This window comes from Sminthopsis crassicaudata, chromosome 1 (assembly GCF_048593235.1).
Source record: "Sminthopsis crassicaudata isolate SCR6 chromosome 1, ASM4859323v1, whole genome shotgun sequence".
Classification (NCBI taxonomy): Eukaryota; Metazoa; Chordata; class Mammalia; order Dasyuromorphia; family Dasyuridae; genus Sminthopsis; species Sminthopsis crassicaudata.
In genome coordinates, this window is record NC_133617.1 from 663,458,413 (window position 1) to 663,482,591 (window position 24,179).

The 24,179-nt window shown below is 44.0% G+C and overlaps 2 protein-coding genes across 5 annotated transcripts in view; one reads left to right on the top strand and one right to left on the bottom strand.

Moving 5' to 3' along the window:
• SCAP (SREBF chaperone) overlaps nucleotides 1-22,026 on the top strand; it is a 92,064-nt gene extending 70,038 nt beyond the window's left edge. For 2 of the 3 annotated variants that reach the window (XM_074283098.1, XM_074283099.1), the window contains exons 3-23: nucleotides 520-649; nucleotides 4,608-4,765; nucleotides 6,973-7,193; nucleotides 7,360-7,465; nucleotides 7,985-8,157; nucleotides 8,679-8,805; nucleotides 10,010-10,122; nucleotides 11,956-12,050; nucleotides 12,588-12,686; nucleotides 12,923-13,141; nucleotides 14,136-14,539; nucleotides 14,913-15,098; nucleotides 15,381-15,582; nucleotides 15,759-15,874; nucleotides 16,038-16,554; nucleotides 16,928-17,013; nucleotides 17,251-17,333; nucleotides 17,524-17,690; nucleotides 17,878-17,958; nucleotides 18,179-18,385; nucleotides 18,540-19,137. In XM_074283098.1, coding sequence (XP_074139199.1) covers nucleotides 520-649; nucleotides 4,608-4,765; nucleotides 6,973-7,193; nucleotides 7,360-7,465; nucleotides 7,985-8,157; nucleotides 8,679-8,805; nucleotides 10,010-10,122; nucleotides 11,956-12,050; nucleotides 12,588-12,686; nucleotides 12,923-13,141; nucleotides 14,136-14,539; nucleotides 14,913-15,098; nucleotides 15,381-15,582; nucleotides 15,759-15,874; nucleotides 16,038-16,554; nucleotides 16,928-17,013; nucleotides 17,251-17,333; nucleotides 17,524-17,690; nucleotides 17,878-17,958; nucleotides 18,179-18,385; nucleotides 18,540-18,785 — 3,736 coding nt within the window. In that variant the 3' untranslated portion in view covers nucleotides 18,786-19,137. Of the gene's footprint in view, nucleotides 1-519; nucleotides 650-4,607; nucleotides 4,766-6,972; nucleotides 7,194-7,359; nucleotides 7,466-7,984; nucleotides 8,158-8,678; nucleotides 8,806-10,009; nucleotides 10,123-11,955; nucleotides 12,051-12,587; nucleotides 12,687-12,922; nucleotides 13,142-14,135; nucleotides 14,540-14,912; nucleotides 15,099-15,380; nucleotides 15,583-15,758; nucleotides 15,875-16,037; nucleotides 16,555-16,927; nucleotides 17,014-17,250; nucleotides 17,334-17,523; nucleotides 17,691-17,877; nucleotides 17,959-18,178; nucleotides 18,386-18,539; nucleotides 19,138-21,236 lie in introns of those variants that run through there. The other variant, XR_012484872.1, reaches the window with a different exon arrangement.
• Nucleotides 19,895-24,179, bottom strand: part of PTPN23 (protein tyrosine phosphatase non-receptor type 23) — a 31,272-nt gene continuing 26,987 nt past the window's right edge. The window contains exons 20-25 of one of the 2 annotated variants that reach the window (XM_074283096.1): nucleotides 22,260-24,108; nucleotides 21,719-21,903; nucleotides 21,407-21,511; nucleotides 21,189-21,327; nucleotides 20,978-21,097; nucleotides 19,895-20,879 (exon numbers count right to left, since the gene is read on the bottom strand). In XM_074283096.1, coding sequence (XP_074139197.1) covers nucleotides 20,403-20,879; nucleotides 20,978-21,097; nucleotides 21,189-21,327; nucleotides 21,407-21,511; nucleotides 21,719-21,903; nucleotides 22,260-24,108 — 2,875 coding nt within the window. In that variant the 3' untranslated portion in view covers nucleotides 19,895-20,402. The remainder of the gene's footprint in view (nucleotides 20,880-20,977; nucleotides 21,098-21,188; nucleotides 21,328-21,406; nucleotides 21,512-21,718; nucleotides 21,904-22,259; nucleotides 24,109-24,179) is intronic. The other variant, XM_074283097.1, reaches the window with a different exon arrangement.

Here is a 24,179-nt window from a genome sequence, read left to right on the forward strand (position 1 = left end):
GATATTAGTATAAAACCATCCTAATTAAATAAAATAGGAAGAGCTGCCCTTACACATTAGGCATCTAAAGATGGGCATTTTGGAACCCCTTTCCCTCAGTCCTGGCTGTTTCTCCCTAGTCTTTTCAAAGATAACTTCTAGAGTAGGGGAAACCTGCACCCTTTTAATCTTTCTTTTCAGTCAAGTGGTAGTAGTGACTGAGGGTATAAACTCACATTATTGCAATCTTTTTGGGTTCTAGGCTATTATGAGTGGCAATAGTCTGTTGGGGAAAGAGAACCTAGAGTTGGATCTCAAGGCTGGATCTGCATGCAGCTACATGGCATGAGATTCACTTTGCTCGAAAATGAGAAGTTTGAATTTAGGATACTTTAAAGATTTCTTCCATCCTGTGATATTAATATTGAGGTTTTTCTTTCAGTTGTCCTGGACAGGAATTTAGTTGAAGCTAAAGCAGCTTGAGAAAGGACCAATTTTCTAGAAAGCCTAATAACTCTTTTGCCTGTTTGTGTTCCCCAGTTATCCACTACTGAAGCTTCCCTTGCCTGGAACAGGACCTGTGGAATACACTACTCCTGTGAAGGATTATTCACCACCACCATCAGACCCAGATCATGAACAAAGGGATCAGAGCGAACAGCCAGACTGGGTAGGTCTCTGATTTATAGAGGAGAAGACTGAATGATGGGGAATAGAGTAAAGTAGTTATCATATATTTGATCTCTGTTACTAAAATCCTTAGTGATGCCCTAAAATATAAAGCTAGCTGCTTTGGAGTTAATTAATTAGAATATCTGTGTATGCTGTAGGAAATCTACTGAGATAAAATGTCAAACTTCCTTGGTTAGTTTTTGTTTAAAAAAAAAAATTTTGTCAGTTGTATATTTAGTGTTTAATAAAGCTAACTTTAATTTGATATCAAATTTATGACTGTCAAATTGAATTTTTATATATTGTTCTTTATTAAATTTCTTTGTGGCTTGAGACTGTGATTTCATTAGCATAGGGAATTTAGATGAGGGAACACTTTCCCCCTCCCATTGCAGATCAACAACGGCCCTGTAATTTTATTCTCTTACAGTTGCTTGAAGCATTAAGAGATTAAATCACTTGTCCCAGGGTCACACAGCCATTATGTGTTAAAGCTGAAACTTGAACCTGACTCTGATGGCATATGCCTTTATGATAGGCAGTAGTTAATGTAATACCGGAATCCTTCCTGTGATGCATATGACAAGTAGAAATCCATCTGCCTGAAGGCCTCCAAGAAGGGGGATCTCTCAGGGCTTTTGAGTACCCAAAAGCACACATGTGGTTACCGGTTTTTGTTTAAATTGGCCTCTTGGCAACTTCTACCAGTTTTGCTCTCTGGAGCTAGACAGAACAAATATAATGCTTTTTCTCTATGACAGCTCTTCAGATGCCTGACAAAAGCTATCATGTTTCCCCTGAGTCTTTCTTTTTCCATGTCAAGCATATTTATTTCCATTAACTTCTTCTCATATAACCAAGCCACCATTCTGGTCATCATTCTGGATCCTCTCTTAACTTGTCAATAATCATTCTTAAACATTGATGTCCGGAATTGAGCTACTTGAGATAAGTTCTGATGACAACAAAGTATAGTGGAAAAATGACCTTACTCCTAGAAACTATGCCTGTCAGTGTAAACCAAAATGGTATCCAAATATAAGACTTCACCTTGTTGGTTGTATTTTAATAGAGTCAGCTTAATGTTCTAGTCTGTTAAGATTTTTCCGGATTCTGTACATCTGTAATTTTCTGAGGCCCCTAAATAATGTTTAGTATACACATATATTTTTAAGACCTCATTGTTCCTCTCTAAAAGTTGCACAGATCTAATAGAAATAAATAAGGAAAAATTTGTAACTGAATATATTTGTAGAGTGTAGAATTGAAGTATTTTAAATGTGTTAAGAGTATTCTTTTCATATATAAAAAATAGCTTTATAAAAATAAATCATTTGATTTTGTTATTGTTCCTGACATTTACATAATTGTCATTATACATAACTGTTTTCTGGTTTTAGTTATTTCATATAGTCTATATTTCTTTGTATTTAGGAGATAATATGCCATTACATTTTTTGTGCCACAGTTTGTATAGTCATCCGCAGTCAAAAGGCATCTTTGTTTCTAGTTCTTTGCTATCACTGAAAAGTGTTGGTATAAATTCTTTGATGTGTTAGAGATTTTTCTCTTTTACCTTCATGGGTTGTATATCTAGGAGTAGAATTATTGGATCAGAGATTATTGCTCTTTTCACTATCTTTTTACATTCCTTTTAATTGCAAATGCACTTCCTAAATGATTGGACTGAGAATTCTAGAAACAATGTATTATTATGGTCATCTTCCTACAGACTTTCCAATATTGACTCTTTAAATATTTTAAAATTCTAGCTAATTTTCTGGGTGTAAGATAAAATCTTAAGGTTTTAGCAATTTGCATTTCTTTGGTTATGAGTTATTTGAAGCATTCTTTCATTTGGTTTGCAATTTTTTGAAACCTGTCCATATTCTTTGATCACTTATCTACTTGGAATATCTTTTAGTCTTGTATTTATGTTTATATCTTGACTGTTGGCATCTTATCAGAGAGAGTTCATATTTCCCCTCAGTTTACTACTTTCCTTTCTATCCTACTTGCATTGATTTTTGTTCATATAAAAGCTTTTAAATTCCCCATAATCAAAATTATTATTTTTCTTTTCTAATCATCTTTATCCATTGTTTGATTGAATTCACCCCTACTCATAGCTATGAAAAATTCGTGATCTGCTTCTCAACTCTTTTTTTTGGGATGGGAGGCGGCAGCACACAAATTTTATTTATTTATTTTTTTGTAAGCATTTATTGTCTTTCCCACTATCCTTTCCCTCTCAATAAAAGAGTCGAGTCTCATAGTAAATTAATATAGGTCAGCAAAACAAATTCCCAGTTGTCTTATGTGGTAATTATTCTCTGAAATGATATAAGTATCATTTCTTTTTCAGTCCTCCAGATTTAAGTTTCTTCATTTGGGAGGGGGGAAGGGGTTTGAGACAATTGGGATTAAGTGACTTGCCCAGGATCAAACAGCTAGTAAGGGTGTTGTTAAGTGTCTGAAGCCAGATTTAAACTCAGATCCTCCTGACTTTAGGGCTAATGCTGTATCCATGTACTATCCAGCTATTTCTCATCATCTCATTAATCAGAGTTCTAAGACCTTTCAGAAATGTTTTTACTTATGTTGTCATTATATCAGTTGATGTCCTTATTCTGTTCACTTTATTCTGCAGCATTTTATAGAGATTTTTTATAATTCCTTGTGAAACTTTTATTTCTTAATGTGTAATGCTATTCTATAATTTGTTTAACTATTCCTCAGTAAATGGATACTCTCCTCATCTCTAGTTTTTGGATATTATAGAAAGAGTTGCTGTACATATTTAACCCAGTTAGTAAACCTCTATATACCCTGAAAGAAATGAAAGAAAAAGGGAAAGGACCTATATATATATATATATATATATGTATATATATATATATATATATAATTTATAGTAGCTCTTTCCATATTACTAATTATGTTAATTATTTTCCTAATATTAAACCATATTTTATTTAAAATTTGTGCACTATGAAACTATGTCCCCAAAATTACTAAACATAGTTTCATAGCACACAAATTTTAAGTAAAATTCTAACATGAACTTAAAGTGATAAACCCCAAAAATTATTTAGTATAAATAATTTGGATTTATACTAATAAGTATGGTTTAACATTAAGAAAATAATGAAGATAATTAGGCATATTAAAAATAATCCCACTCTCTCCTAAAGCACATGAACAGATGTTGAAAAAGTCTTTGATAAAATTCAGTACAAAAAACCCTATAAAATGGAGGGGGGCACACTTCCATAATTCTGGCTCCCAAGGGAGACCAAAGTTGGTGGATCACCTAAGCTCAGGAGTTCTGAGCTACAGTAAAGCTGAAGTCATTCAAAGAATGGCATAAATCTGATGAATCCCAGGAGTATATTGCCACCAGACTGAATAAGGAGGAGGCAGACCAGTTTGATTTGGAAGAATGGAACAGGTTAAAGCTTCAATACTGATTGGGGTTAGGTCTTCTCGAATCCTAGTATGTTATAAAGTATTAGTGTATTTTCATAATACTTGGTAATAATGAGTTCATTTGGTTTCCCATTTGCTTATCTGATATGTTCTGTCTTATTTTAGTCCATTTCTTAACTCTGCCAATTATGCTATGATATGATTGGTATGATGAAGCTTTCTTTGGCTGTTTCCGTTTATATCAATTTATGAGATTTCTGAATTTCCTTTATCACTTGTTGTCTAGATCATTGACTTGTGTATTTAATAATTACCACACCTTGTTTTGTTATCTTACTGTACTGTGTGTCTCTTTTCTCCTCAGCTAACTTGTAAGCTCTTAAAAGAAAGGATCATTTTTTTAAAAAATTGCCTCTTTTATCTTCAGTAGCCACTCAATAAAACTTGTCAGATTTTATTTAATTCCATGTGACTCCTTAATATGCTGAGTTAATAATGTCTTTCTCCCTTCTCTATTTCCTTGACAGTATGTGGGAGCTCCAGTGGCCTACATCCAGCAGATATTTGTGAAATCCACTGTTTCTCCCTGGCACAAAAATTTGCTGGCAGTGGATGTATTCCGTTCACCTCTGTCCCAGGTATTCCAGTTGGTAGAAGAGATCCGAAACCATGTGCTGAGAGACAGGTATTCTAAAACATTTGAGCTCTGGGTCTTTTAGCAGTATGTTTGCTAAAATTGTTTCTTGCCCATATTTAAGCTTGAGTGTTTTTCCGATTATCATTAAGTCAGTTTAGTAGAAGCAAAAAGAATATTAACCTTATAAAATTGCTTGCCTGTTCATAGATTGCTTTCCTTTTAATTCTTGTAGTTGTTAATGGGATATGGTATCAGCTGCATTTTGATTCTATGTTTGCCCACTCTGACTTTGATGCAGGAGACTTGCAAATGGTTTGTTCTTCTCTTTGGGAGACATAAAGCCATTTGGAATCTTTCTAAAACAGTAGTTTCAAACTCAAATAGAAATAAACCCTCAACTTAATTTTATGTGTTGTATTGTATTTTTATTTATTTTGTTAAACATTTCCTAGCTACATTTTAATCTGACTCTTTTGCTCTGATGGTCTTAAATTTGACATCCCTGCTAAAGACTAATAGTTGTTCAGAATTTGTATTTTTTCTGTTCTGATTTGAAGAGTATCCTCCTTTAAGGGTCTTATTGTGTGTAATGTGTTCCATATAGTATTTGTGAGTAATGAGAAGACCTAAAAATAGATAAATCATTGAATCTATGGATTAAGCATGTCATAAGGATGATACTATATTATGAAATCCCACCACAGATCTCAGGAACTTTTTTTTTTATCAGTTATATTAAATATTATTTTCTCTGCTTCTAGGCTATACTGGTTTTCTTAAGTGTGGAAGTTTTTTATTTCTTAATTATTCATTTGATTTTTTTATCATCCAGTGTTTTAGCCAGAAATTTCAGGATCAGAACTGGCTAAAACTTTTCACTACAACCTCCTACAAGATTGTTTTACTTGCTAACCTAAATAGATGTTCAGGATCCATAAAGTCTTGTTGCTCCAGAGGACATATAGCATTACTTTTGTGTGAAAAAAAAAAATCAATTAGTCTCTTAATATATTAATTCAAATAGCCATGTTTTAGGTGGGACAAGACCCCCTAGTAAGTTATGAGTATATGCAGATTTTTTTTGACAAAATTCATTTAGAGTTTCCCATCTCTAGTCATAGTATCATAGGTATTAGAGCTGAAAGAGATCTAAGAATTTATTTAATCCAACTCCCCACTTTTATAATGAGTTAACAGAGTTGGAAAAAGGAAATAATTTGCTAAGTCTCAGGTAGTAAACAGAAACGGGATTCGTAAGATTATGGCATTTTCATTTGGAAAAGACCTTGGGAGGTCATCTTGTTTAACCTCATCTTCTAGATAAAAAAACCAATACCAAGAATGGAGTTTTAAATTGGGTAAATTCCATAGAATTATAAAAGAATCAAGAGTTGAGCATGAGTTCTTTTACTTCAGATCCAGTGCATTTTCCACTTCATGCTGCCTCTGTCTTTGGGTCTTTTCTCTCCTATTTTTGCCTTTGTTTTCAGTTTTTTAAACTAGTTGCACTATGTTGTTAATTCTATGACAGTACAGCTTAGAATGTAAGCACCATGAACAAGATACAGTCTCTGCTGTCATTTTTGTATATTACATAATGTCTTCTATGTAGCAAATGTTTAATAGATATTTATTGAATTAGATTTTTTTCCCCCTGCAGTTAGCCTTTTCCCTATACCCAATAGGAAAGAGAAGGCCAGATTGTTGAGTTGGCAATAGCACATTTTGGACTTTTGAAGAATTGCAGGGTTGCATCATCCTCTTTGCCTACATTTACTTCTCTACAAGTAGGTTTAGTGCTTCAGTAAACAGTCTCCTGTATAGTTAGGGATTCAAAACAGGTTTATTTTGTATTCTTTCTTAATTTTTTGTTTCTCCTTTCACTCTAGATGGGCCTTAATGGCTCCTAAAGAAATACTCTAAGGGCAGCTAGATGGTGCAGTGGACAGCATCAACCCTGAAGTCAGGAGGACTTGAGTTCAAATCCAGCATCAAACAGTTAACACTTACTAGCTGTGTGATCCTGGGCAAGTCACTTAACCCCAATTGCTTCATCCAGAAGACAAAATATAATTTGGGAAACATTAGCTTACTATTTCATGTTCTAATTCTAATCCCATTCTCTAGCTATATTGGAATTAGGGAGAACAATATAGATTCTGCCATTTGGAACCAAGTGAAATTTGATAGATATGATATTTCTGGTCTGTAATGGTAGAGAACAATGTCTTGTCTTATACTTTCTCCGTGGGTAGCTCTGGGACCACAAGCCTGGAAGAAGTATGCCTGCAAGTGACTGATCTCCTGCCAGGTCTGAAGAAACTTAGGAATTTGCTTCCTGAGCATGGCTGCCTCCTGTTGTCACCTGGAAACTTCTGGCAAAATGATCAGGAGCGCTTCAGTGCTGACCCTGATATTATCAAAACCATTTATCAGCATGAACCAAAGACCCTCCAGACTTCTGCAACCCTCAAAGGTACATGTAGCCTTTGCCTTGCCCTGTTTTTGTTCTTGGACTCCATGTAGCCTTTAGAATGGATGGGGTCATGTTTTTTGTCTGAGAACAGAGAGTTCAGATTTGCTGTCAGATACCTAGATGTTGATCCTTGGTGACTTGTTTACTTTTCTGTTTGTATCTGTAGACTTATTGTTCGGGGTACCAGGAAAATATAGTGGGGTAAACCTATACACTAGGAAGAGGATGGTGTCTTATACCATTACACTGGTCTTTCAGCATTACCATTCCAGGTAAGTCCTACGTGTTTGGTTTCAGAGAGGTCATTAAGGATTAACAGGACTATTTTTCAAGTAGGTAGTCACCTGCATATGGTGTCATGTCCTCCTCCTTTTCTGTCATTGTGCCTGAAATTTCATTGTTACAGATGGTACGAGTGATTTATTGTTTTGAGTTTTGAAGGTTTTTCAGTTTTAAAGAGCTCCCTATGTATATAATACCAGATAGTCTTGGGAAGAGTAATGCTATGGTCTTATCTGCTACAAGTTTAGTGGAGATTGATTAAAGAATTAGTTATAAACAAGGCCTAGACAATTACATGAAGTTGAAGAAGGTGAGGAAAAGGGGGCCTAAAAGTGGAGGAAGGTGTTTGAAACAAACTTGGCTTATTACACAGTTTTTAAGTGGGATTCAGAGTTACTATCTGTCCCTAATAAAAACAGGCCCTCACTGCACCTCTCCTCCCAGAGGCTCCCTTTGGGCAGAAGGGAACAACTGTCTCCTATTCTCTCTCCTCCCATCTCTATGACCAGGTATCTGAATAGTCTTCGGGCTCGCCTAAAGCTGTTGCACCCTAGCCCCAACTGTAGTCTTCAGGAGGAGAATCTGGTGCACATACATTTCAAGGAAGAAATTGGCATTGCAGAGCTCATTCCCCTCGTCACCACCTACATCATCCTCTTTGCCTACATTTACTTCTCTACAAGTAGGTTCAAGATGGGGTTAGGGGATGTCCTTTAATGTTAATTGGGAATATTTCTCAACCCACTTCTCAGGCACTGTACAGATGGTGATAGAAAAAATTATTTGCCCATCTTTGGGTAAGTCATCACCTCTTTGGAACTCATATTTTTCTGTAGTAGAGGGAAGGGGGCTGTACTAGGAGCATAGTATCCTTGCCATTTTTGTCATTTTATGATCTTTGATGGTTCTGTTGCCCTTTAAGCAACTGTATTCTGGGATTTATGTGGGCAGAATTGCTTCTCTGGAGAAGTATCTTCTATAGTATAGCATTCTGAGTTCACATGTAAAAATTGCTTAACCTTTTTATTCACCTGATTAGTAAATTGACTCCTTGGGTTCTTTCTCTATATTAAAATACTTGTGGAATTTTAGCTAGTCAAATGAAAAGGGGAACACCATAGAGAGAATGGAGAAGAGATAGAAAATTTTGGGTCTTCCCTTTAAGATGAGGGGACATCTCTCCCTGTATGCTCTCCTTTTTAGGAAAGATAGATATGGTGAAATCAAAATGGGGATTGGCACTGGCAGCAGTGGTGACTGTCCTTAGCTCTCTGCTAATGTCTGTGGGACTTTGTACACTCTTTGGCCTGACACCAACTCTTAATGGCGGGTAAGTTCCCTGGCCTAGTTTGGCCACCTTAAACTGAAATGGTGCAGTAATCACCTTACTAACTGTCTGCCTTGCTTCCTTTGATGCTTTTGTTGCTTTATGCTATATTTTGTAACATATGAGGCTGAATTTTTTTCTCAAATATAAAAGATACATAATTTAGTATGTGCTTTTACTCTTAATTTTAAAACCATTTAAAAATTGTAACCTACAAAGCAGATAACTTAAGAGCAATTTTTTTTTTTTAAGAAAATAAATGCCTGGTTACAATATGTTAAACTTTTCCTCGCTAATCTTTAACTTTTCTTTTATCAACTTATCTTGAATCTTATTTTGTAATTGAAAACCCTTCCCATTGATTTGTCCTAAAACTTCAGGCTTATTTAGTGTCAAAACATCCTAGTATGTTTCTTGCTTAAAAGGTAGTAATATTAGTCATTTCACTTAGTGTCTCAGCTTTTCAGGCTTATCTCTGCAAAATTCCTACATTTTATTTTTTCCCTCCAGTTCCCTTTGCTCAGCTTATGCTTTCTTTCTCTAAATGTGACATATAGTGATATATTTGTGTTACACACACACAGCAAAGGACTGAAACCTAAACTCTGTAGCCTCTTAAATTTACACATTTTACTAACCAGAAAGAATTTTCCTTTTGATCTCATTCTTAGTTTCTTTTTTCTCTTTGCCTTGCTTGGAAAGGCAGTGTGTTTTGATAGAAAGATTGGGTTGCTCTGATGTACTTCATTCATCTAGGAAAATCTTAGTTTCTTCATGATATCTTCAGCATTGTGGTGAAGATCAAATGGAAATGATGCTTGGCCAGTTTTTAAAAGTTCTATAAATGCTAGGTAAATTGTATTAGTTCTGTGATTCATTCAGGGTTTTTTTTAGGCATAATTTACTTTTTCAGAAAATGTAGGGGTCCTCATTATCCAAGTCTCTAAGGTTTCAGTTTTATTTTAGATTGGATTTGTGATTCCATTGGTGTAGAGAGCATAAATTAAGGAAACTCCTACTAATGCAAATCAAGGTAATAAGCACTTAGTGAATGCCTATCTTTAGCATGAGATTTAGAACAGTAGCTGGATATTATTGTTATCTCAGGTTTAAGTGACAGGAATGTATTTATTGTTATTCACAATAGTTGCTCATTTTATTTCAAGGCAGTAGGGATTTATTCTTTGGCATTTTTTCCTTCCTCCAGAGAGATTTTCCCCTATCTGGTGGTAGTAATTGGATTGGAGAATGTGCTGGTTCTCACAAAGTCAGTTGTGTCAACACCAGTAGATCTTGAAGTGAAGCTGCGGATTGCTCAAGGTAACAATATTGAAGAGAAAGGTTGTATGTTTTTTAACTGTGGGAAAGAATCTGTAACTTGATGAAGTCCCAGAATGGGGAACAGAAAAGACTGTGAAGAGGATTAGGTTTACCTTCATACACATTAGATAATTACTATATTCTGGGAGAAGCACTCTGATATCATAAACTTTACTCTTTGCCCTTTCTTCTCCGGCAGATCTATTAACTTTGCTTAGAACCACAAGCAGTACTTCCAGAGGGGCTGTGGTCTGTGTGGCATGGGAATGGTGGGTGGTCAGGTTAGATTTCTAATTCTTGATCTGCAGAACAGCTTCCATTCTGAAAACTGAATTCTCTCTGGGATGTCACCATAACCTAATGTTGGGACTTTTCATCTTTTCTTTCTCTGAAAAATTGTACCCAGAATCTCAGTTTATCATTTTCTAGAGTTTGTAATCTGGCCCATAGGAAAGCTACTACTGATTTAGTACGAACAGTGGGCAATATAGTGGTGAGAAACAAGAAAAATCCAGTCAGCAAGCCTTGTTAGGTATCTGGACTGTGCCACGTGCTAGAGATACAAGGAGCTTTCATTGTGTGGAGTTGGTGGGGAAGGAATATGATACATTGCTACATCCACACATACAAGTAAGCTTGTAATTTCAGAGCTAGGAGTTAGCACAAATAATGAGATCAGCAACAGCTTCATGTGGGAAAGGATAAGCTGAATGTCTCAGAAAGTTAGGGATTCTAAAAAGTGATGGTGATCGGATTGTGCGTTTTAAGCATGGAAACAGGAGATTGATTCTCTTATTGATTCTCAATAAGGAGAATTGTTTTTATTTATTTTATTTTTTTCTGAGCCTGGGGTTAAGTGACTTGCCCAGGGTCACACAGCTAGGAAGTGTTAATGTCTGAGATCAGATAGAGTGGTGCTCCATCCACTGCGCCACCTAGCTGCCCCAAGGAGAATTGTTTAAAGGAGAAATGGAGTCAGATTCTGTAGAGCTTATAAAAACAGGAATTTATATTGGGACCCAAAGGCAATAAGGGAGACATTGGAGCTTTTTGAGCAGTCATTTAAAAAGCATTTGCTAAGTGCTTAATATGTACCAGGCATCATGCTAAGCATTAAAGATATAAAGTAAGAAAAAAAGCAGTCCTGACTCTTAAGGAATATATGTTTTAATTGGAGAAGCTGCATGTAAATAACTATAATACATACAAGAGAAATATAGGACAATCTCAGAAAGAAAGGCACTAGAGTTGGTATGTCTCAGAAAGGCCTTCTGCACAAAAATAGAATGTGAGCTTTGATTTCTAGCCCAGGCAGCTCACTCTTGATTAAAGTTTTACAGTGGGAATTTGCAGGTTTGGAAGCATTTTCTAATAACTTCTCACCCTCCTTTCCACCCCATAAGTAGAAGACATTCTTCCCTTTAATTTCCAGCTTTCTAAACCCTTTTCCTTGCCATGAACTCTACTAAATGGATGTCAGTTAGTTGGTTAGGTATGGAAACATCAAGAGTAATGGGAATGGGACAGTGTTTGTAATGGGACTTTCACATTTATAGAGCTGTGAAATTTAGGGCAAATTCTTTTTAATATGAGTGCCTCAGTTTCCCCAACTGTGAGATGTATCTGCTTGAATTGTTTTCTAGAGTTCTTTTGAGAACCAAATGGTAAATTTTATTTTAAAATGCTTTGAAAGATCAAGTGCTAGCTATAGGAATAACAGGAAATAAAGGTGGAACTAAGTGATATGATCAGGGCACAGTGACAGCTAGACCTTGTGGCCCTCCCATCCCCCACTCCATTCTATTTCACTGCACCATATGTGATTGTCTCTAGGGTTAAGCAACGAGAGTTGGTCCATTATGAAGAACATGGCCACAGAATTGGGCATCATCCTCATTGGATATTTCACTCTGGTTCCCGCTATTCAGGTAGGGGCTTGTGTTTGCCCTAGCCCCCTGGCTCCAGGAAAGTAGCACAGCCTTTGTCATTTCCACCTTCAGCAGTGAGCCTATTGGAAGAGTTCCCACTCTTTCTTCTTCTTAACTCTGTGCAAGGTGACTTGCAGAGGAGTTAGAACCTGGTGATGTGGGCTCACCTTATCAAGATAGGCCTTGTTTGAATTATGCCATTGAGTTTTGAAAGCTGGGCAGTCCAAAGGCAAAATGGGTGCTTGAGGCCTGTGTTAGTCTAGCCTGTCTTTTGTACCCATGAGGAGGAACAGAACTACTTTTTTCAAGGAAAACTTCACTTTGAACTTTTTTTGTATCCCCCATTGCTTGGCAGAGTGTCTGATACATATGGGTACTTTAATAAATGTTTATTGATTTATTGAACTGAAGATCTGAAGGTAGGCGATTGGGGGATAGAACAGATTTAGAGAGTTTGGAGGATAGCTGTAAGACAGAGTGACTCCTAGGCAAGGGTTGTTATCATGACCTGCTAATCACGTATTGTTTTATCCTCAGGAGTTTTGTCTCTTTGCTGTGGTGGGCCTTGTCTCTGACTTCTTTCTGCAGATGCTCTTCTTTACCACTGTTCTGTCTATTGACATTCGTCGGATGGAGGTAGGAGAGAGGACTAATTTTTATTCCCTTTACCTTCCCAGCGGGTCAAGGTTCATAGGGTCCATGTAGCTCATCACCTACATTTTGGAATCTTAGAAGATATATAGGCCTGTTGACAGTGGAAAATATATGTATGTGACTGCTTGGATATTGGTGTTTGCCTAGATGGTAAAGATTGAGGGCTGTACCACTAAAAGGAAGCAGATCTTCAACTCGGGTTTCATCTTTACCTGCAGCTAGCTGATCTAAATAAACGATTGCCCCCAGAAGTCTGTGTGCATCCAGCAAAGCCTGCAGGACGGGGCCCCCGATATGAGCGGCAGTTGGCCATGCGACCTTCGACACCACACACAATCACCTTACAGACATCATCTTTTAGAAATCTGCGTCTCCCCAAGAGGCTCTGTGTCATCTATTTCTTGGCCCGGACCCGGCTGGCGCAGAGACTAATCATGGTATCTCCCCTCATTCTTCTTCCCATGTCTAAAATATAGAAGCTTCATTCCTATTTGTTAAAGTATCTGAGTCCCTCTGATTTTCTCCTTTGTAGCGCACCCTTTGAGGGGGCCAAGGTAAGTGATGGCCTCTAGGATGATCTCTGCAAAGTGATGTGCCCTTTAAGGCTGGTTCCATGATCCAGGAAAAGACCATTGGGGGTTTGGGAAATAGCAACAATGGATTCATTGTTCTCTTATCTATTCTGGTCCAAGATGTCTGTTGTCCCTGAATAAACTGTTAAATACCATAGTTTCTTCTGCTTGCTTTAGACAGAATGAGACTGATTATTAATTATGGCAAGCATGTGAAGCTGTTAGAATTAAGAGAAATAGTGAAGGGAGGAAAGAATTAGTTTGTTAGTGGTATGGGAGATCTCACTTTTAACTAGGTGACCATCAGTGAGAGGCTGACCAATCTGACAACAGTTTTGACTTTAAGACTTGGTTCCTAGTTCTTAATTCCATTTTCCTGGAAATGGGGTTTAGTCTAAAAGGAACTACTGTTGTTTGTTCTCTGAAATAGACTGAGGGATTTTAACTTTCTGATCATCAGCACTGGGATAAGCGCTGATTCTAGGCCACTTTTCAGTGGGGGGGGGGGGGGGCCCAGAAGGAAAATGTCAAGGAAATTGGAAGCTGGAGGAAATAGTCAAAAAGCCTAATGAACATCCCATTCTAAAATGACTCGGGTCTTGAGCATTTTAGGTGGCATTTGGGGACAGAGGCATAGGATGATACCAAAGTTTATTTTCAACTTGGGGAAAATGGTTAGAAGTCAGATGGCCTTAGGAGGGGAGAATGTAGTTCTAGCTTGAACTTCATAATCCATTCAGTTCACAGAGTGCATTACTTGAGAGGTCCCCTTCCCATCAATCCATCAACAAAATTCATAAGATGAAAGTCTTAAGAGACATTAGTGTGAATTTATTGATCCCATCTCTGCTTCTTGCAGGTTGGCACAGTGATCTGGATTGGCATCCTAGTGTATACAGACCCTGCTGGGCTGCGCATTTACTTAACAGCCCAGGTGACAGATCAGAGCCCTTTGGGAGAGACAGGACTGCCTCCAATGTCTGTGCCAGGTGGGGTGCTGCCTGCAGGTGACCCCAAGAGTACCTTCTCCATTTTCCCACCGGATGCTTCTAAGCTAGGAGAGAATCAGACACTGCCTTGGGAATCCTCTGAAGTTCAGGAGCCCCAGGACCATCTGGAGGGGGCTCCTCATAGCAGCTTGCTGGACATAGGCCCTGCCCCAGAGGTGACGTGGGGACCAGAAGATGAAGAGCTCTGGAGGAAGCTGTCCTTCCGTCATTGGCCATCCCTTTTCAGTTACTACAATATCACTCTGGCTAAGAGGTAGGTAGTAGCAGAGGAGAGTGAGGTGAGTGGGGGAGACCTGGTTCTAACAGCAGGATTAGGAAATCGCTTTGGGGCTCTGCTCTGAGAACAGGATGCGTTTCTCTTTTCTTGGGGAGCATTGTTAAATTTCCCAAGAAAAGCATGTGGGGAGCATTGTTAAATTTCCCAAGAAAAGTATGTGGATTGTAGGGGGCTTGGAAAAAGACATGGGGGAGGGGAAAGCTTGGGATTTTTGCACGGCCTTCTTGCTCTGAATTGGCTTCTCCATTGCCCCCTTCGGATGCCGGGGCAGCTAACTGTTCTTGGTGGAGATTTGGTAGCCTTGGAAAGCCCTTCACCTTATTTCGTCATTTTTCTTGCTGCCTTAAAGGTACATCAGCTTGCTTCCGGTGATTCCTGCAACCCTCCACCTGAACCCACAAGAGGTTTGGCACCAACAGGAGGCTCAACATTATTGGCCCCACAAACCCCCAAGCTCCGGGACTGCCCAGGGAGAGGATCAGGGCAAGGCCTTTGAGGGGCTCAGTAAAACCCATGGAGATGTCACTCTCTACAAGTAAGGACCACTGTCTCACTCTGTGCCGGAGTTTGTTTGAATTACAAAGAGGGGGGTGAGAGAAGCAGGAGACTTGGTCATGTGGTCCCACCCTGGTCCAGAGTGTGGGCTTTTTCCCCTGCCTTCACCTGCTCCTGACCACTCGTTTCCCATCCCATTTCTGCCTCCCTTGGGTTTCTGGGCTGATCTTTAGGCTGTGGAGCTCAGGCGGCTCGCAGAGGGTGGGTACGGGCTTTCAGTGAAGTCACCCCACTGAATGCTGTCTGTGTGTCCTGTCCCCAGAGTGGCTGCTTTAGGTCTGGCTTCTGGGATCTTGTTGGTGCTTTTGCTCTTCTGCCTCTATCGAGTGCTTTGCCCCAGGAACTACGGGCAACATGGGGCCTCCCACGGCCGTCGAAAGCGTGGAGACCTGCCCTGTGATGACTATGGATACTCCCCGCCTGAAACTGAGATCATTCCCCTTGTCCTTCGAGGGCATCTCATGGTGAGAATTGAAAGTGAGCTGGTTTGGTTCCTGCAGGGGTTACTTCCTGGCTCCCCTGTGTCTCTTGCTGTACCCCCTCCACCCCTTCACAAAAGGGAAGCCAGGAGAAACCCACCCCAGATCAGCGGACACCATGTACACTCGCCCTTGGTGAGGTGGATTCTTCTCATTCTCAGGATATCGAGTGCCTAGCAAGTGATGGGATGCTTCTGGTGAGCTGCTGCCTTGTAGGACAGATCCGGGTGTGGGATGCACAGACTGGGGACTGCCTCACCCTGATCCCCAAGCAAGGGTAGGGTTCTTTTTCTTCTCTCCCCTTCCTGGCTCCCAGGCTCATTTTCTTTCTTCAGCTTCTACTAAGCTGGGAACATTGGCATAAGATCCTTTTCCTTCTAATTCCTTTTCCATCCTCATACACATTCCTCTCCTGGCACGTTTCTTTCTCTGCTTATTAGGCTTCGAAGGGACAGTAGCGGCGTGTTTGATTCCCAAGAAAGCTGGGAGCAGTTATCAGATGGGGGGAAAGGAAGCCCCGAGGAGCTTGGAGACAACCCCCAACTGCGGCATCCCCTGGCACCTCCCCAGCCTCCACTCTTTGGTGACCAGCCTGACCTGACCTGCCTCATTGACACCAACTTTTCTGAGCAGCTGCATCCTCCCCCTTTAGAACCTTCCCAGCCTGAGCCAAGGCACCGGGCGGGCTGTAGACGGGCCCGGGACCCCCCTGGCTATGATTTCAGCCGATTGGTGCAGCGGGTATACCGGGAGGAGGGCCTGGGCTCTCTTCCTTTACCTGTCTTGGGACCCCCTTCCCCAGTTCCTTTGTTCCATGGCCCCGAGGATGAAGGCTGCTCACATCTCGAGAAGGGGTTGCCCATCCCCACGTGGACTCCCGATACGGAGAGCTCTGTCTGGAGTCTAGACCTGCAGGGAAACCTCATCGTGGCTGGGCGCAGCAACGGCAGGCTGGAGGTGGGGAGGTTAGGTGGGGAGTTGAGGACAGAGGGAGGGAATGCCACTTTGATGGAGCGAGCCTGAGGACAAAAGGTCTCGTCCCCACAGGGATTGGCTGTGGTGGGGGCCAGAGGCTTCTACCTCATTTCACTAAGGGGAAAGTAGAGGAGGGAGAGGGGCTGGGACCTTGGGTCCCTAACTGACACACTAGACAGAGAATCCAGGTCTCTGCTCAGGCTCCACTGAAACCTATCCCCTTCCGTTAAAGGAGAGCAAGTGGTGGTCTTCCCCATAGTGTTGGGCAGGATGGGTCTTGGTCTGTCCTACAGGGAAGGAAGTCAGGTGAGGCTGCTCCCACCTAAGTGGGGCCCTCACACCTCTGTGGTTACAGGTGTGGGACGCCATCGAGGGCACCCTTCACTGCAGCAATGAGGAGGTCTCCTCGGGTATCACCGCCCTCGTGTTCCTGAATAAGAGGTGAGGATGTGAGCCCTCGAATCACTCTGCAGGAGGGCCCTTGGGTCAGAAGGGCAGGACAGGTCTTACCCTGAGAGGTATTCTGAGAGGAAAAAGACGTTTATGAGGGAGGAGCATGGTTTCTTTGTATATTTACTGCCTGGGTCTGAGTTTTCTCACCTGTAAGATGTACACATGTGCACACATACACAATCTTGTCTCCTGAAGGCTGCAGTGATTACTGTTCTTCTGTTCCAGGATTGTGGCTGCCCGACTTAATGGGTCGCTTGATTTCTTCTCCTTAGAGACTCGTACTGTCCTCAGCCACTTGCAATTTCGAGGTAAAAAGGGAGATAGGGTGAATCAAAAGGAAAGATTCTATGAAAAGTTTGAGACTGATTTCTAACAGCTTTTTTACCTTGTGCCCCCAGCAGGGATGGGAATTAAGTTGGCTCTCCTGGTGTTGGTGTCTTGGGACACACTGACCTTTCTCTTTTGGATCTCTATTCATTTGGTGTTGGTTTTCCCCAGGGACTCCAGGCCGGGGCAGTGCTCCCTCATCCCCAGTGTATGGCAACAGTGATGCCGTGGTGTGCCACCTCACTCACAAGGTGTCGTGTGCTCACCAGAAGCCCATAACTGCCCTGAAGGCTGCTGCCGGCCGTGTGGTGACGGGGAGCCAGGACCGCACTCTGAGAGTGAGTGCCATTGGGAAGAGGGGCAGAAAGACAATGAACGTGGTGAAACCTCTGCTGGAGCCACCAAAGTGACCTCCAGAGGCCCTTTTCAACTATGAGTAGGGAAAGAGAGAGATAGAGATAACGTGAGTGTGTGTGTGTGTGTGTGTGTGTGTGTATCCGAGTTCTGATGTGCCTCGTGTCTCAGGTGTATCGGCTGGAGGACTCGTGCTGTCTCTTCACCCTTCAGGGCCATTCAGGAGCCATCACAGCCGTGTACATTGACCAGGTGAGAGTCACTGTGACCTCCTGGGGAGGAATTAAGGGGGGTGGGATTTTTCTGTCCAGGGCCTTTCTGGTATTTAGCTCTTCATCTGTGGGCCATACAAAATTATCACCTTACAGAACTTGAGCAGCTGGAGGCTGCTGTATCTGGCTTTTAGCTCCTCACCTTTGGTTGCCTTAGCAAATGGTTGAGTAACCTAGTTTTTCCATTTCCGTTCTCTTAGACAATGGTGCTGGCCAGTGGGGGGCAGGATGGAGCCATCTGCCTTTGGGATGTTCTGACAGGTAGTCGAGTAAGCCATATGTTTGCACACCGGGGGGATGTGACCTCTCTCACCTGCACAACTTCCTGTATTATCAGCAGTGGTCTAGATGACCTCATCATCATCTGGGACCGGAGCACTGGCATCAAGCTCTACTCAATTCAGCAGGTAAGGAGAGGAAAGGAGGGAGGGCACAGGATGGTCTTTATCTTGTCCCTCTCCCATTTTAAGGGCAAATATGGCATAAGAGGACTGGAAAGTAGAGCCTAAGATATTATGAACCGTGATACCTTTTAACACTTGCTCTCCTCGACTTCCCTAGGACATGGGTTGTGGGGCCAGCCTGGGTGTCATCTCCGACAACTTGCTGGTCACTGGAGGCCAGGGATGTGTCTCCTTCTGGGATCTAAACTATGGGGGCCTGCTGCAAACTGTCTACCTGGGCAAAAGCAGTGAGGCGCAGCCTGCCCGCCAGATTCTCGTGCTGGACAACGCAGCCATCGTCTGCAACTTTGGCAGCGAGCTGAGCCTGGTCTATGTGCCCTCTGTCTTGGAGAAGATGGACTGAACCAGGGTGAATATTGACTGGAGGTGATTCAACAGTGGTGACCAGGCTTGGAGCAAGAGGGCAATAGTCCACCTTTCCGGTGGTTGGAGAGGACGGCTATTGGTAAGCTCCTATCCCACGAAGGACACTGTGTGTCCTGTTAACTGGTTGATCCTGTGCAAGGCATAGGACTCTATTCCTTCTGCCTGGCATCTCTGGCGCTCCCTTTCCCCATTAGTGGGGACCATTAGGGACCAAAGTCGTAGAACCTGAGGGTAAAGGAGAGAATGGAGTTGGCTGCATTTGCCCTTGGGACTTTCCAATGTCTTCCCACCTTGCCAGTTCCCTCTCTTAAATAAACTTTTTAAAATCATGTAATATATAACTACCATGAGCTACTACCTCCATCTATGCTCTCTAAGGGCATATAATTATGTTTTGGTTACTACTTTTCCTTCCCTATGCCCACTTGGGGGAAAAAAAAAAAAAAGTGGTGGGCCTAGTTAGTCCAAGAGCTATTCATGTGGCATTCCTACTCTTGGAGAGGAAATGCCTTCCTTATTGCTTTTGTCAGCTGTAAAACTGTCTTCCTTGGGGGAAGATGGTTTGAATACTGGAGGGAAACTGGGGAAGGGGAATGTAGTGGTATTGTTGACCCATGTAAGAGAGGAGAGTCACAAAGGGGAGGAATAGGACTTTCTTAATGGAATTCAGGTTTTCTTATTAGAGGGAGACAAAGGAGGGTAACTTGAGGATGAGTAACATTCCCATGCTTTGAAGATACTAACTCCTCTTTGACATCACAGACAGCCCTCTTGCCTTCATGCTATAGTGACAAGCTTTGTTGCTTGTGCTGAAAGAGGAAGCTGTAAAAGTTTGTATTTGTAAATGGCCATGGCGCGCACACACAAAATCTGGCCAAGTCTGTTTTCTGTCCACACTACTAAGCTCCCAACATCAAGTCCTCAATACTGACAAGACAATATGGACTTTTCAAAAGGGTGTGTTGGGAACCTTATTACCCCTAAATGGCCCAAGTCACTTTCTTCATAAAATGAGGACCTGGCTGTGAGGATCCAAGGAAAAAGTAAACGACTGGGGGACACTCAAGAAAAGGGAAGCCCAAGCAGTAGCTGCATATAGGTTGGTTTATTTTAGTAGCAAAGAGCTGGAAAAAAATTTCAGGTCCCAAGTAAGAGAATGGCTACTCTGTTCATGATCTGCCCCACCCCTACCTTGCCCCCAAGAGTCAAGGTCCAGTTAGTGAAGGGGGCGGAAGGAGCGCTAAAGTCCATTCAGCAGCTCCATGCAGTCAAGAGGAATGCCGACCATCCTGGGAGAAGGGCTCTGTCTCCCACCAGACTGGGGCTAAAGGCAACAGGAATTGGAGGGGAGGGGTTGGACCCCCACACTTAGGACTTCTCTCCCCTGAGTTGCTGAGTCCTCCTCCTCTCCCCTGGCCAGCCTGCAGCTCCTTTTTCCTCAGGGCCCCAGAGGAGGGGTAGGAAGTCTTTTTCTTTTTTTCCCTGTTCCAGAAAAGAGGCAGCTCAGATTTGGATTAGGGACTCAGCAGATTTAAAGGAAACATGTAGTGTAGGGAGTTAGAAGCCGTTGGACAACCGTGCCTTTAGGTCTAATTCATGTCTTATTTAGGGTCCAGAGTGGGTCCAAAAGGCTGAGAGGGTCATCACTCGGGCCGGCACCCCGCAGTCCTTGCCCATTATGAGCCTGCAGGAAGCTCTGCTTGTTCATGCGTTGCTTCCCCCGCAGGGAGCTATCCAAAGAGAAGGCCTCCGGAGTCAGGGAAGCCAACAACTCTAGAGAAGAGGTGGAAGGCCCAGGGCTGGGGGCCATGGCTACCTCGCTCTCTTCTTTAGGCTCAGGAATTTCTTGCTGGGGGGAGGAAGGAGGGGAAGGTGAAGGGGGACTGGTGAGCTCTAAGAGGCTGGGGGTGGTGGGACTGAGTGGTTCAACAGGACTAGGAAAGGCCGGAGGAGGAGGCTCCTGCCCGCCCCCTTGGGGCCGGATGCTGAGCTTGGCAATGGTGGCTTGGATGGAGCTGATAGGCATGTCTGCACCCAGCACCAGGTCCTGGGGGTCCTGTGGAAGATATGCCTGAGGAGGGAGGGAGAGAAAAGAAAATCAGGAGGAACTCCATCCACCTTATTCCATTCCCACCTTCCACCCTTCCTTTGCCTTGAGTCTCCATCTACCTTCTGGGCCACGTTGGGGTTAGCAAGGGGTCTACAGGCAGAAGGAGGTGCTATCCCATGCCGCTGGAGCACCTGCTCTACGTGTCTCAGCACAGCTTCGTGACAAAATCGGAGGTGCAGCTGACGAGGGAACAGTAACTTTTTCAGTTTGAGGGGTCACACCTTAAAACTCAGCAGCCTGGCGGGCCCTTCCTCCCCCTTTAGCCCTCACCTTCTCCTGTAACATGTGCTTCCGCTGTTGCCGCATCCGCCGGACCAGTTGAGTCAGGGCAGGAATCCCATTGCCAGCTTCTACTTCCTGCACAGCAGCATAGAGCAGTGCAAAGGCTCCAGTGCGGCCCACCCCGGAACTGTGGGAGCAAAGGAAGGCAAGGTGAGCCAGGACTCTCCGAGAACACCCAGATCCCCCCGCAGCCGCCCTGGCAGTACCTGCAGTGCACCACAATGGGTGTGTGCAGAGGCCGCTGATGCAGGTAGTGGGTGTGCACCTCATGGATGAAGCGCAGCAAGTTTCCTGGGCTGTCTGGGAGGCCCCTGAAAAGGGAAGAAGAATGAGTGGACTGCCTCCAGAACTTGTGTAAGCCTCGCGCCTATGGGAATCAGAACTACTCTATCTGATAGAGTTGTTCATTGTCCATTCCCTCCCTCACCAAAACTCTGTTCATTTTCTTGCCTGGCTCCTGCCTTCACTGTACTCCTCCCCACCCCCAACTCCCCAAATCTCTTTTGGGTTAAACGCACAGCTCTGGCCAAGTGGGGAAGTGCAGATGTACAAGAGAGCGTTTGAGGCTTTGGTCTCTGAACTGCAAGCTCATCACACGTTCCACATGGGTGTCTGTGGTTCGGACACTGCTCAGCACCAGGCTCAGAGGGCCCTGGACCAGAGGCTGGCCCCTCTCCGTGGGGAAATATTTAGCCACTTTCTGCTATAGGGCAAGAAGAGTGAATTGTTAAGAGAAGCTGATCTTGGGCACCAGATCAAGGGTTCTTAATCTAGCACCTGTGAATTTGTTTTTAAAACTATTTTGATTAAATATATTTCAATATAATTGGTCTCTTGTAATTTCTATTTTACACTTCAAAATAATATACTTCCAAAGGGAAAAAAGGATTGACTACAGCTGTGTTGACAAGAATTAGCCTGGACACCCTGTATAAGGTGCTGGGGTACAAAGGTCCCATCCCATCTGGGACGATGATCTGTATTTATATCCTATTCTCTTTGCCTTAAAAGGCAAAAAGCTCCATTATTCCCAAAGACTGTCTGTCTAACCCTTCTTACCTTTTCCATCTCTGCCTCTGAAACCAACATAACAATGACGGACACCTTCTGTTCATGGACCATGAGCCAGAAGTCCGCCGCGGTGCCAGGCAGCGGGGCCTGGGTGGCTATCAATGGTGGGCAGTATGACGAGAGCCCTTCCACACGGCTGGCATTGATGTAGTCGTCCTTACCCGAACGCAGCACTACGCGGTTGCTATCGTAGGGCATGATATCTTGGTGCCGGTTCTTGAGAGAGTAGCACCGGGCAATGGCAATGGAGCGGCCTCGGGCATCACGTTCCTGGGCTTCCTGCAGCTCTCTCCACACTGCATCTAGGGCCCCTGCCCCCCCACTCAGCAGCCCCCGGAAGGCCTCCAATTCCTCCTGAAGTTGTTGGAGCCTCTGGGGCTGCTCATAAGGGTCACACTCAATCAGCCGCAGAGCCTGGGGCCGTTGGCCCTCCGTGGCATCCGCCTTAGTGGGCTGGAGCAAAGGCTGGCCTCCGCCAGGGGGTTGGGAACCCCCGTGCTGGCTCTCTGGGCTGGATGAAAGCAGATCAGCTGTGGACGAGTTACAGCGCTGGAACGGTGGCGGCTCCGCCTGGGAAGGATGTGTGGTAGTAGGGCCAGGCCCTGGGGATGGGGCTGGTGAAGGCACAGGGTGAGGACTTGGAGAAGGTTGACTGGAGGGTGGAGGACCCCGAAGGGATAGTGGGGTGCCAGGGGGCAACTGACTGGGAAGTGAGGGGGCCTGGGGCCTAGAAACTGGAGCTGGGCAATAGGGTATGGCTGAAGTGCCTGGGGGAAGGGGCTGGACTCCAGGGAGTGGAGTATGGGGAGGCTGAGGTGGGGCTGGAGTAGGGAAAGGCAAGGTTCCTGAATGGGGGGGTAAGGGATCCTGAGAAGGAAGCGGGTAAAGATGGGTGCGCAGAGGTGGTGGGAGCTGCCCCAAGACAGCAGGCTGGGTGACAAAAGGAAAAGGAGGCTGCTGGGCCGTGGGAGCAGGAACCCTCGTCTGGGGAGGGAAGACTGGCGATTGCTGAATTGGGGCCGGGGGTCGAGGCTGAGGTACAAAGGGCACTTGGGAGACGTAGGGTTGGGGTCGAGGCTGCAATTCACCACGGGGAGCTGGGGGGAAAGGAAGCTGGGCCGAGGAGGGAGTGAAAGGTTGGCAAACCCCTATGGGGTAAGGATAGGGTACTGTTGGGACACCTTGCTGGGAGGCAGAGTAACAGGGCCTGCTGGGGGCCGGGCTTGGGCTAGGCCCAGGCCGGGGAGCCGTGTAGCTAGAAATGGGGGCCTGGACGCTGTCCACTGTGGTGGTGGCAGGGCGGATGCCTGGAGCCAGCTCGGGACTGATAAATCGAGGAGGTGGGGCTGTGGGGAGACCTCCAGTGGATCCAGGAGGTCCTAGTGCATAGTGGCTGCTCACTAGCCTGTGTTGAGGAGAAGCAGGGATTAGGCCAGGATCTGGGGCATAATTGGGAGCTGGATAGAGGCGGGGCCCCGAAGCCAGGCCCGGCAGGGGTAACCCGACTGTAGGCTGGGGGGCAGAGGGTTGTAGTAGAGGAGGAGGCCCAGAGTAGGTCCCTGGGGGAAAGGGACCAGACCCCTGGCTGGGAATATAGTGAGACCCAGGGACAGCAAAATGGCTAGGAGGGAAAGGCATAACGGCTCCAGCTCCCAAAAAGGCCTCATTGGGTAGGGTTCCAGTGGGAAAGGTGGTCAGGTGGGCAGCCAGCATGTCAGGAGGCAGGCTTCGGAGCTCTTCAGGCAAGTCCCCAGGCTCCCCAGCTTCTCCCTCTTCTTTTCGGGGCAGCAACGGCTTGGGGGCAGTTGGCCGCGGTGGGGGCTTCTTTTTCAGTTCCCTAAAGGGTCAGTCCAGAGTCCTCTCAGTGCGGTGCCCTGATGACTCTTCCCCACCCTCATCCGGAATCCT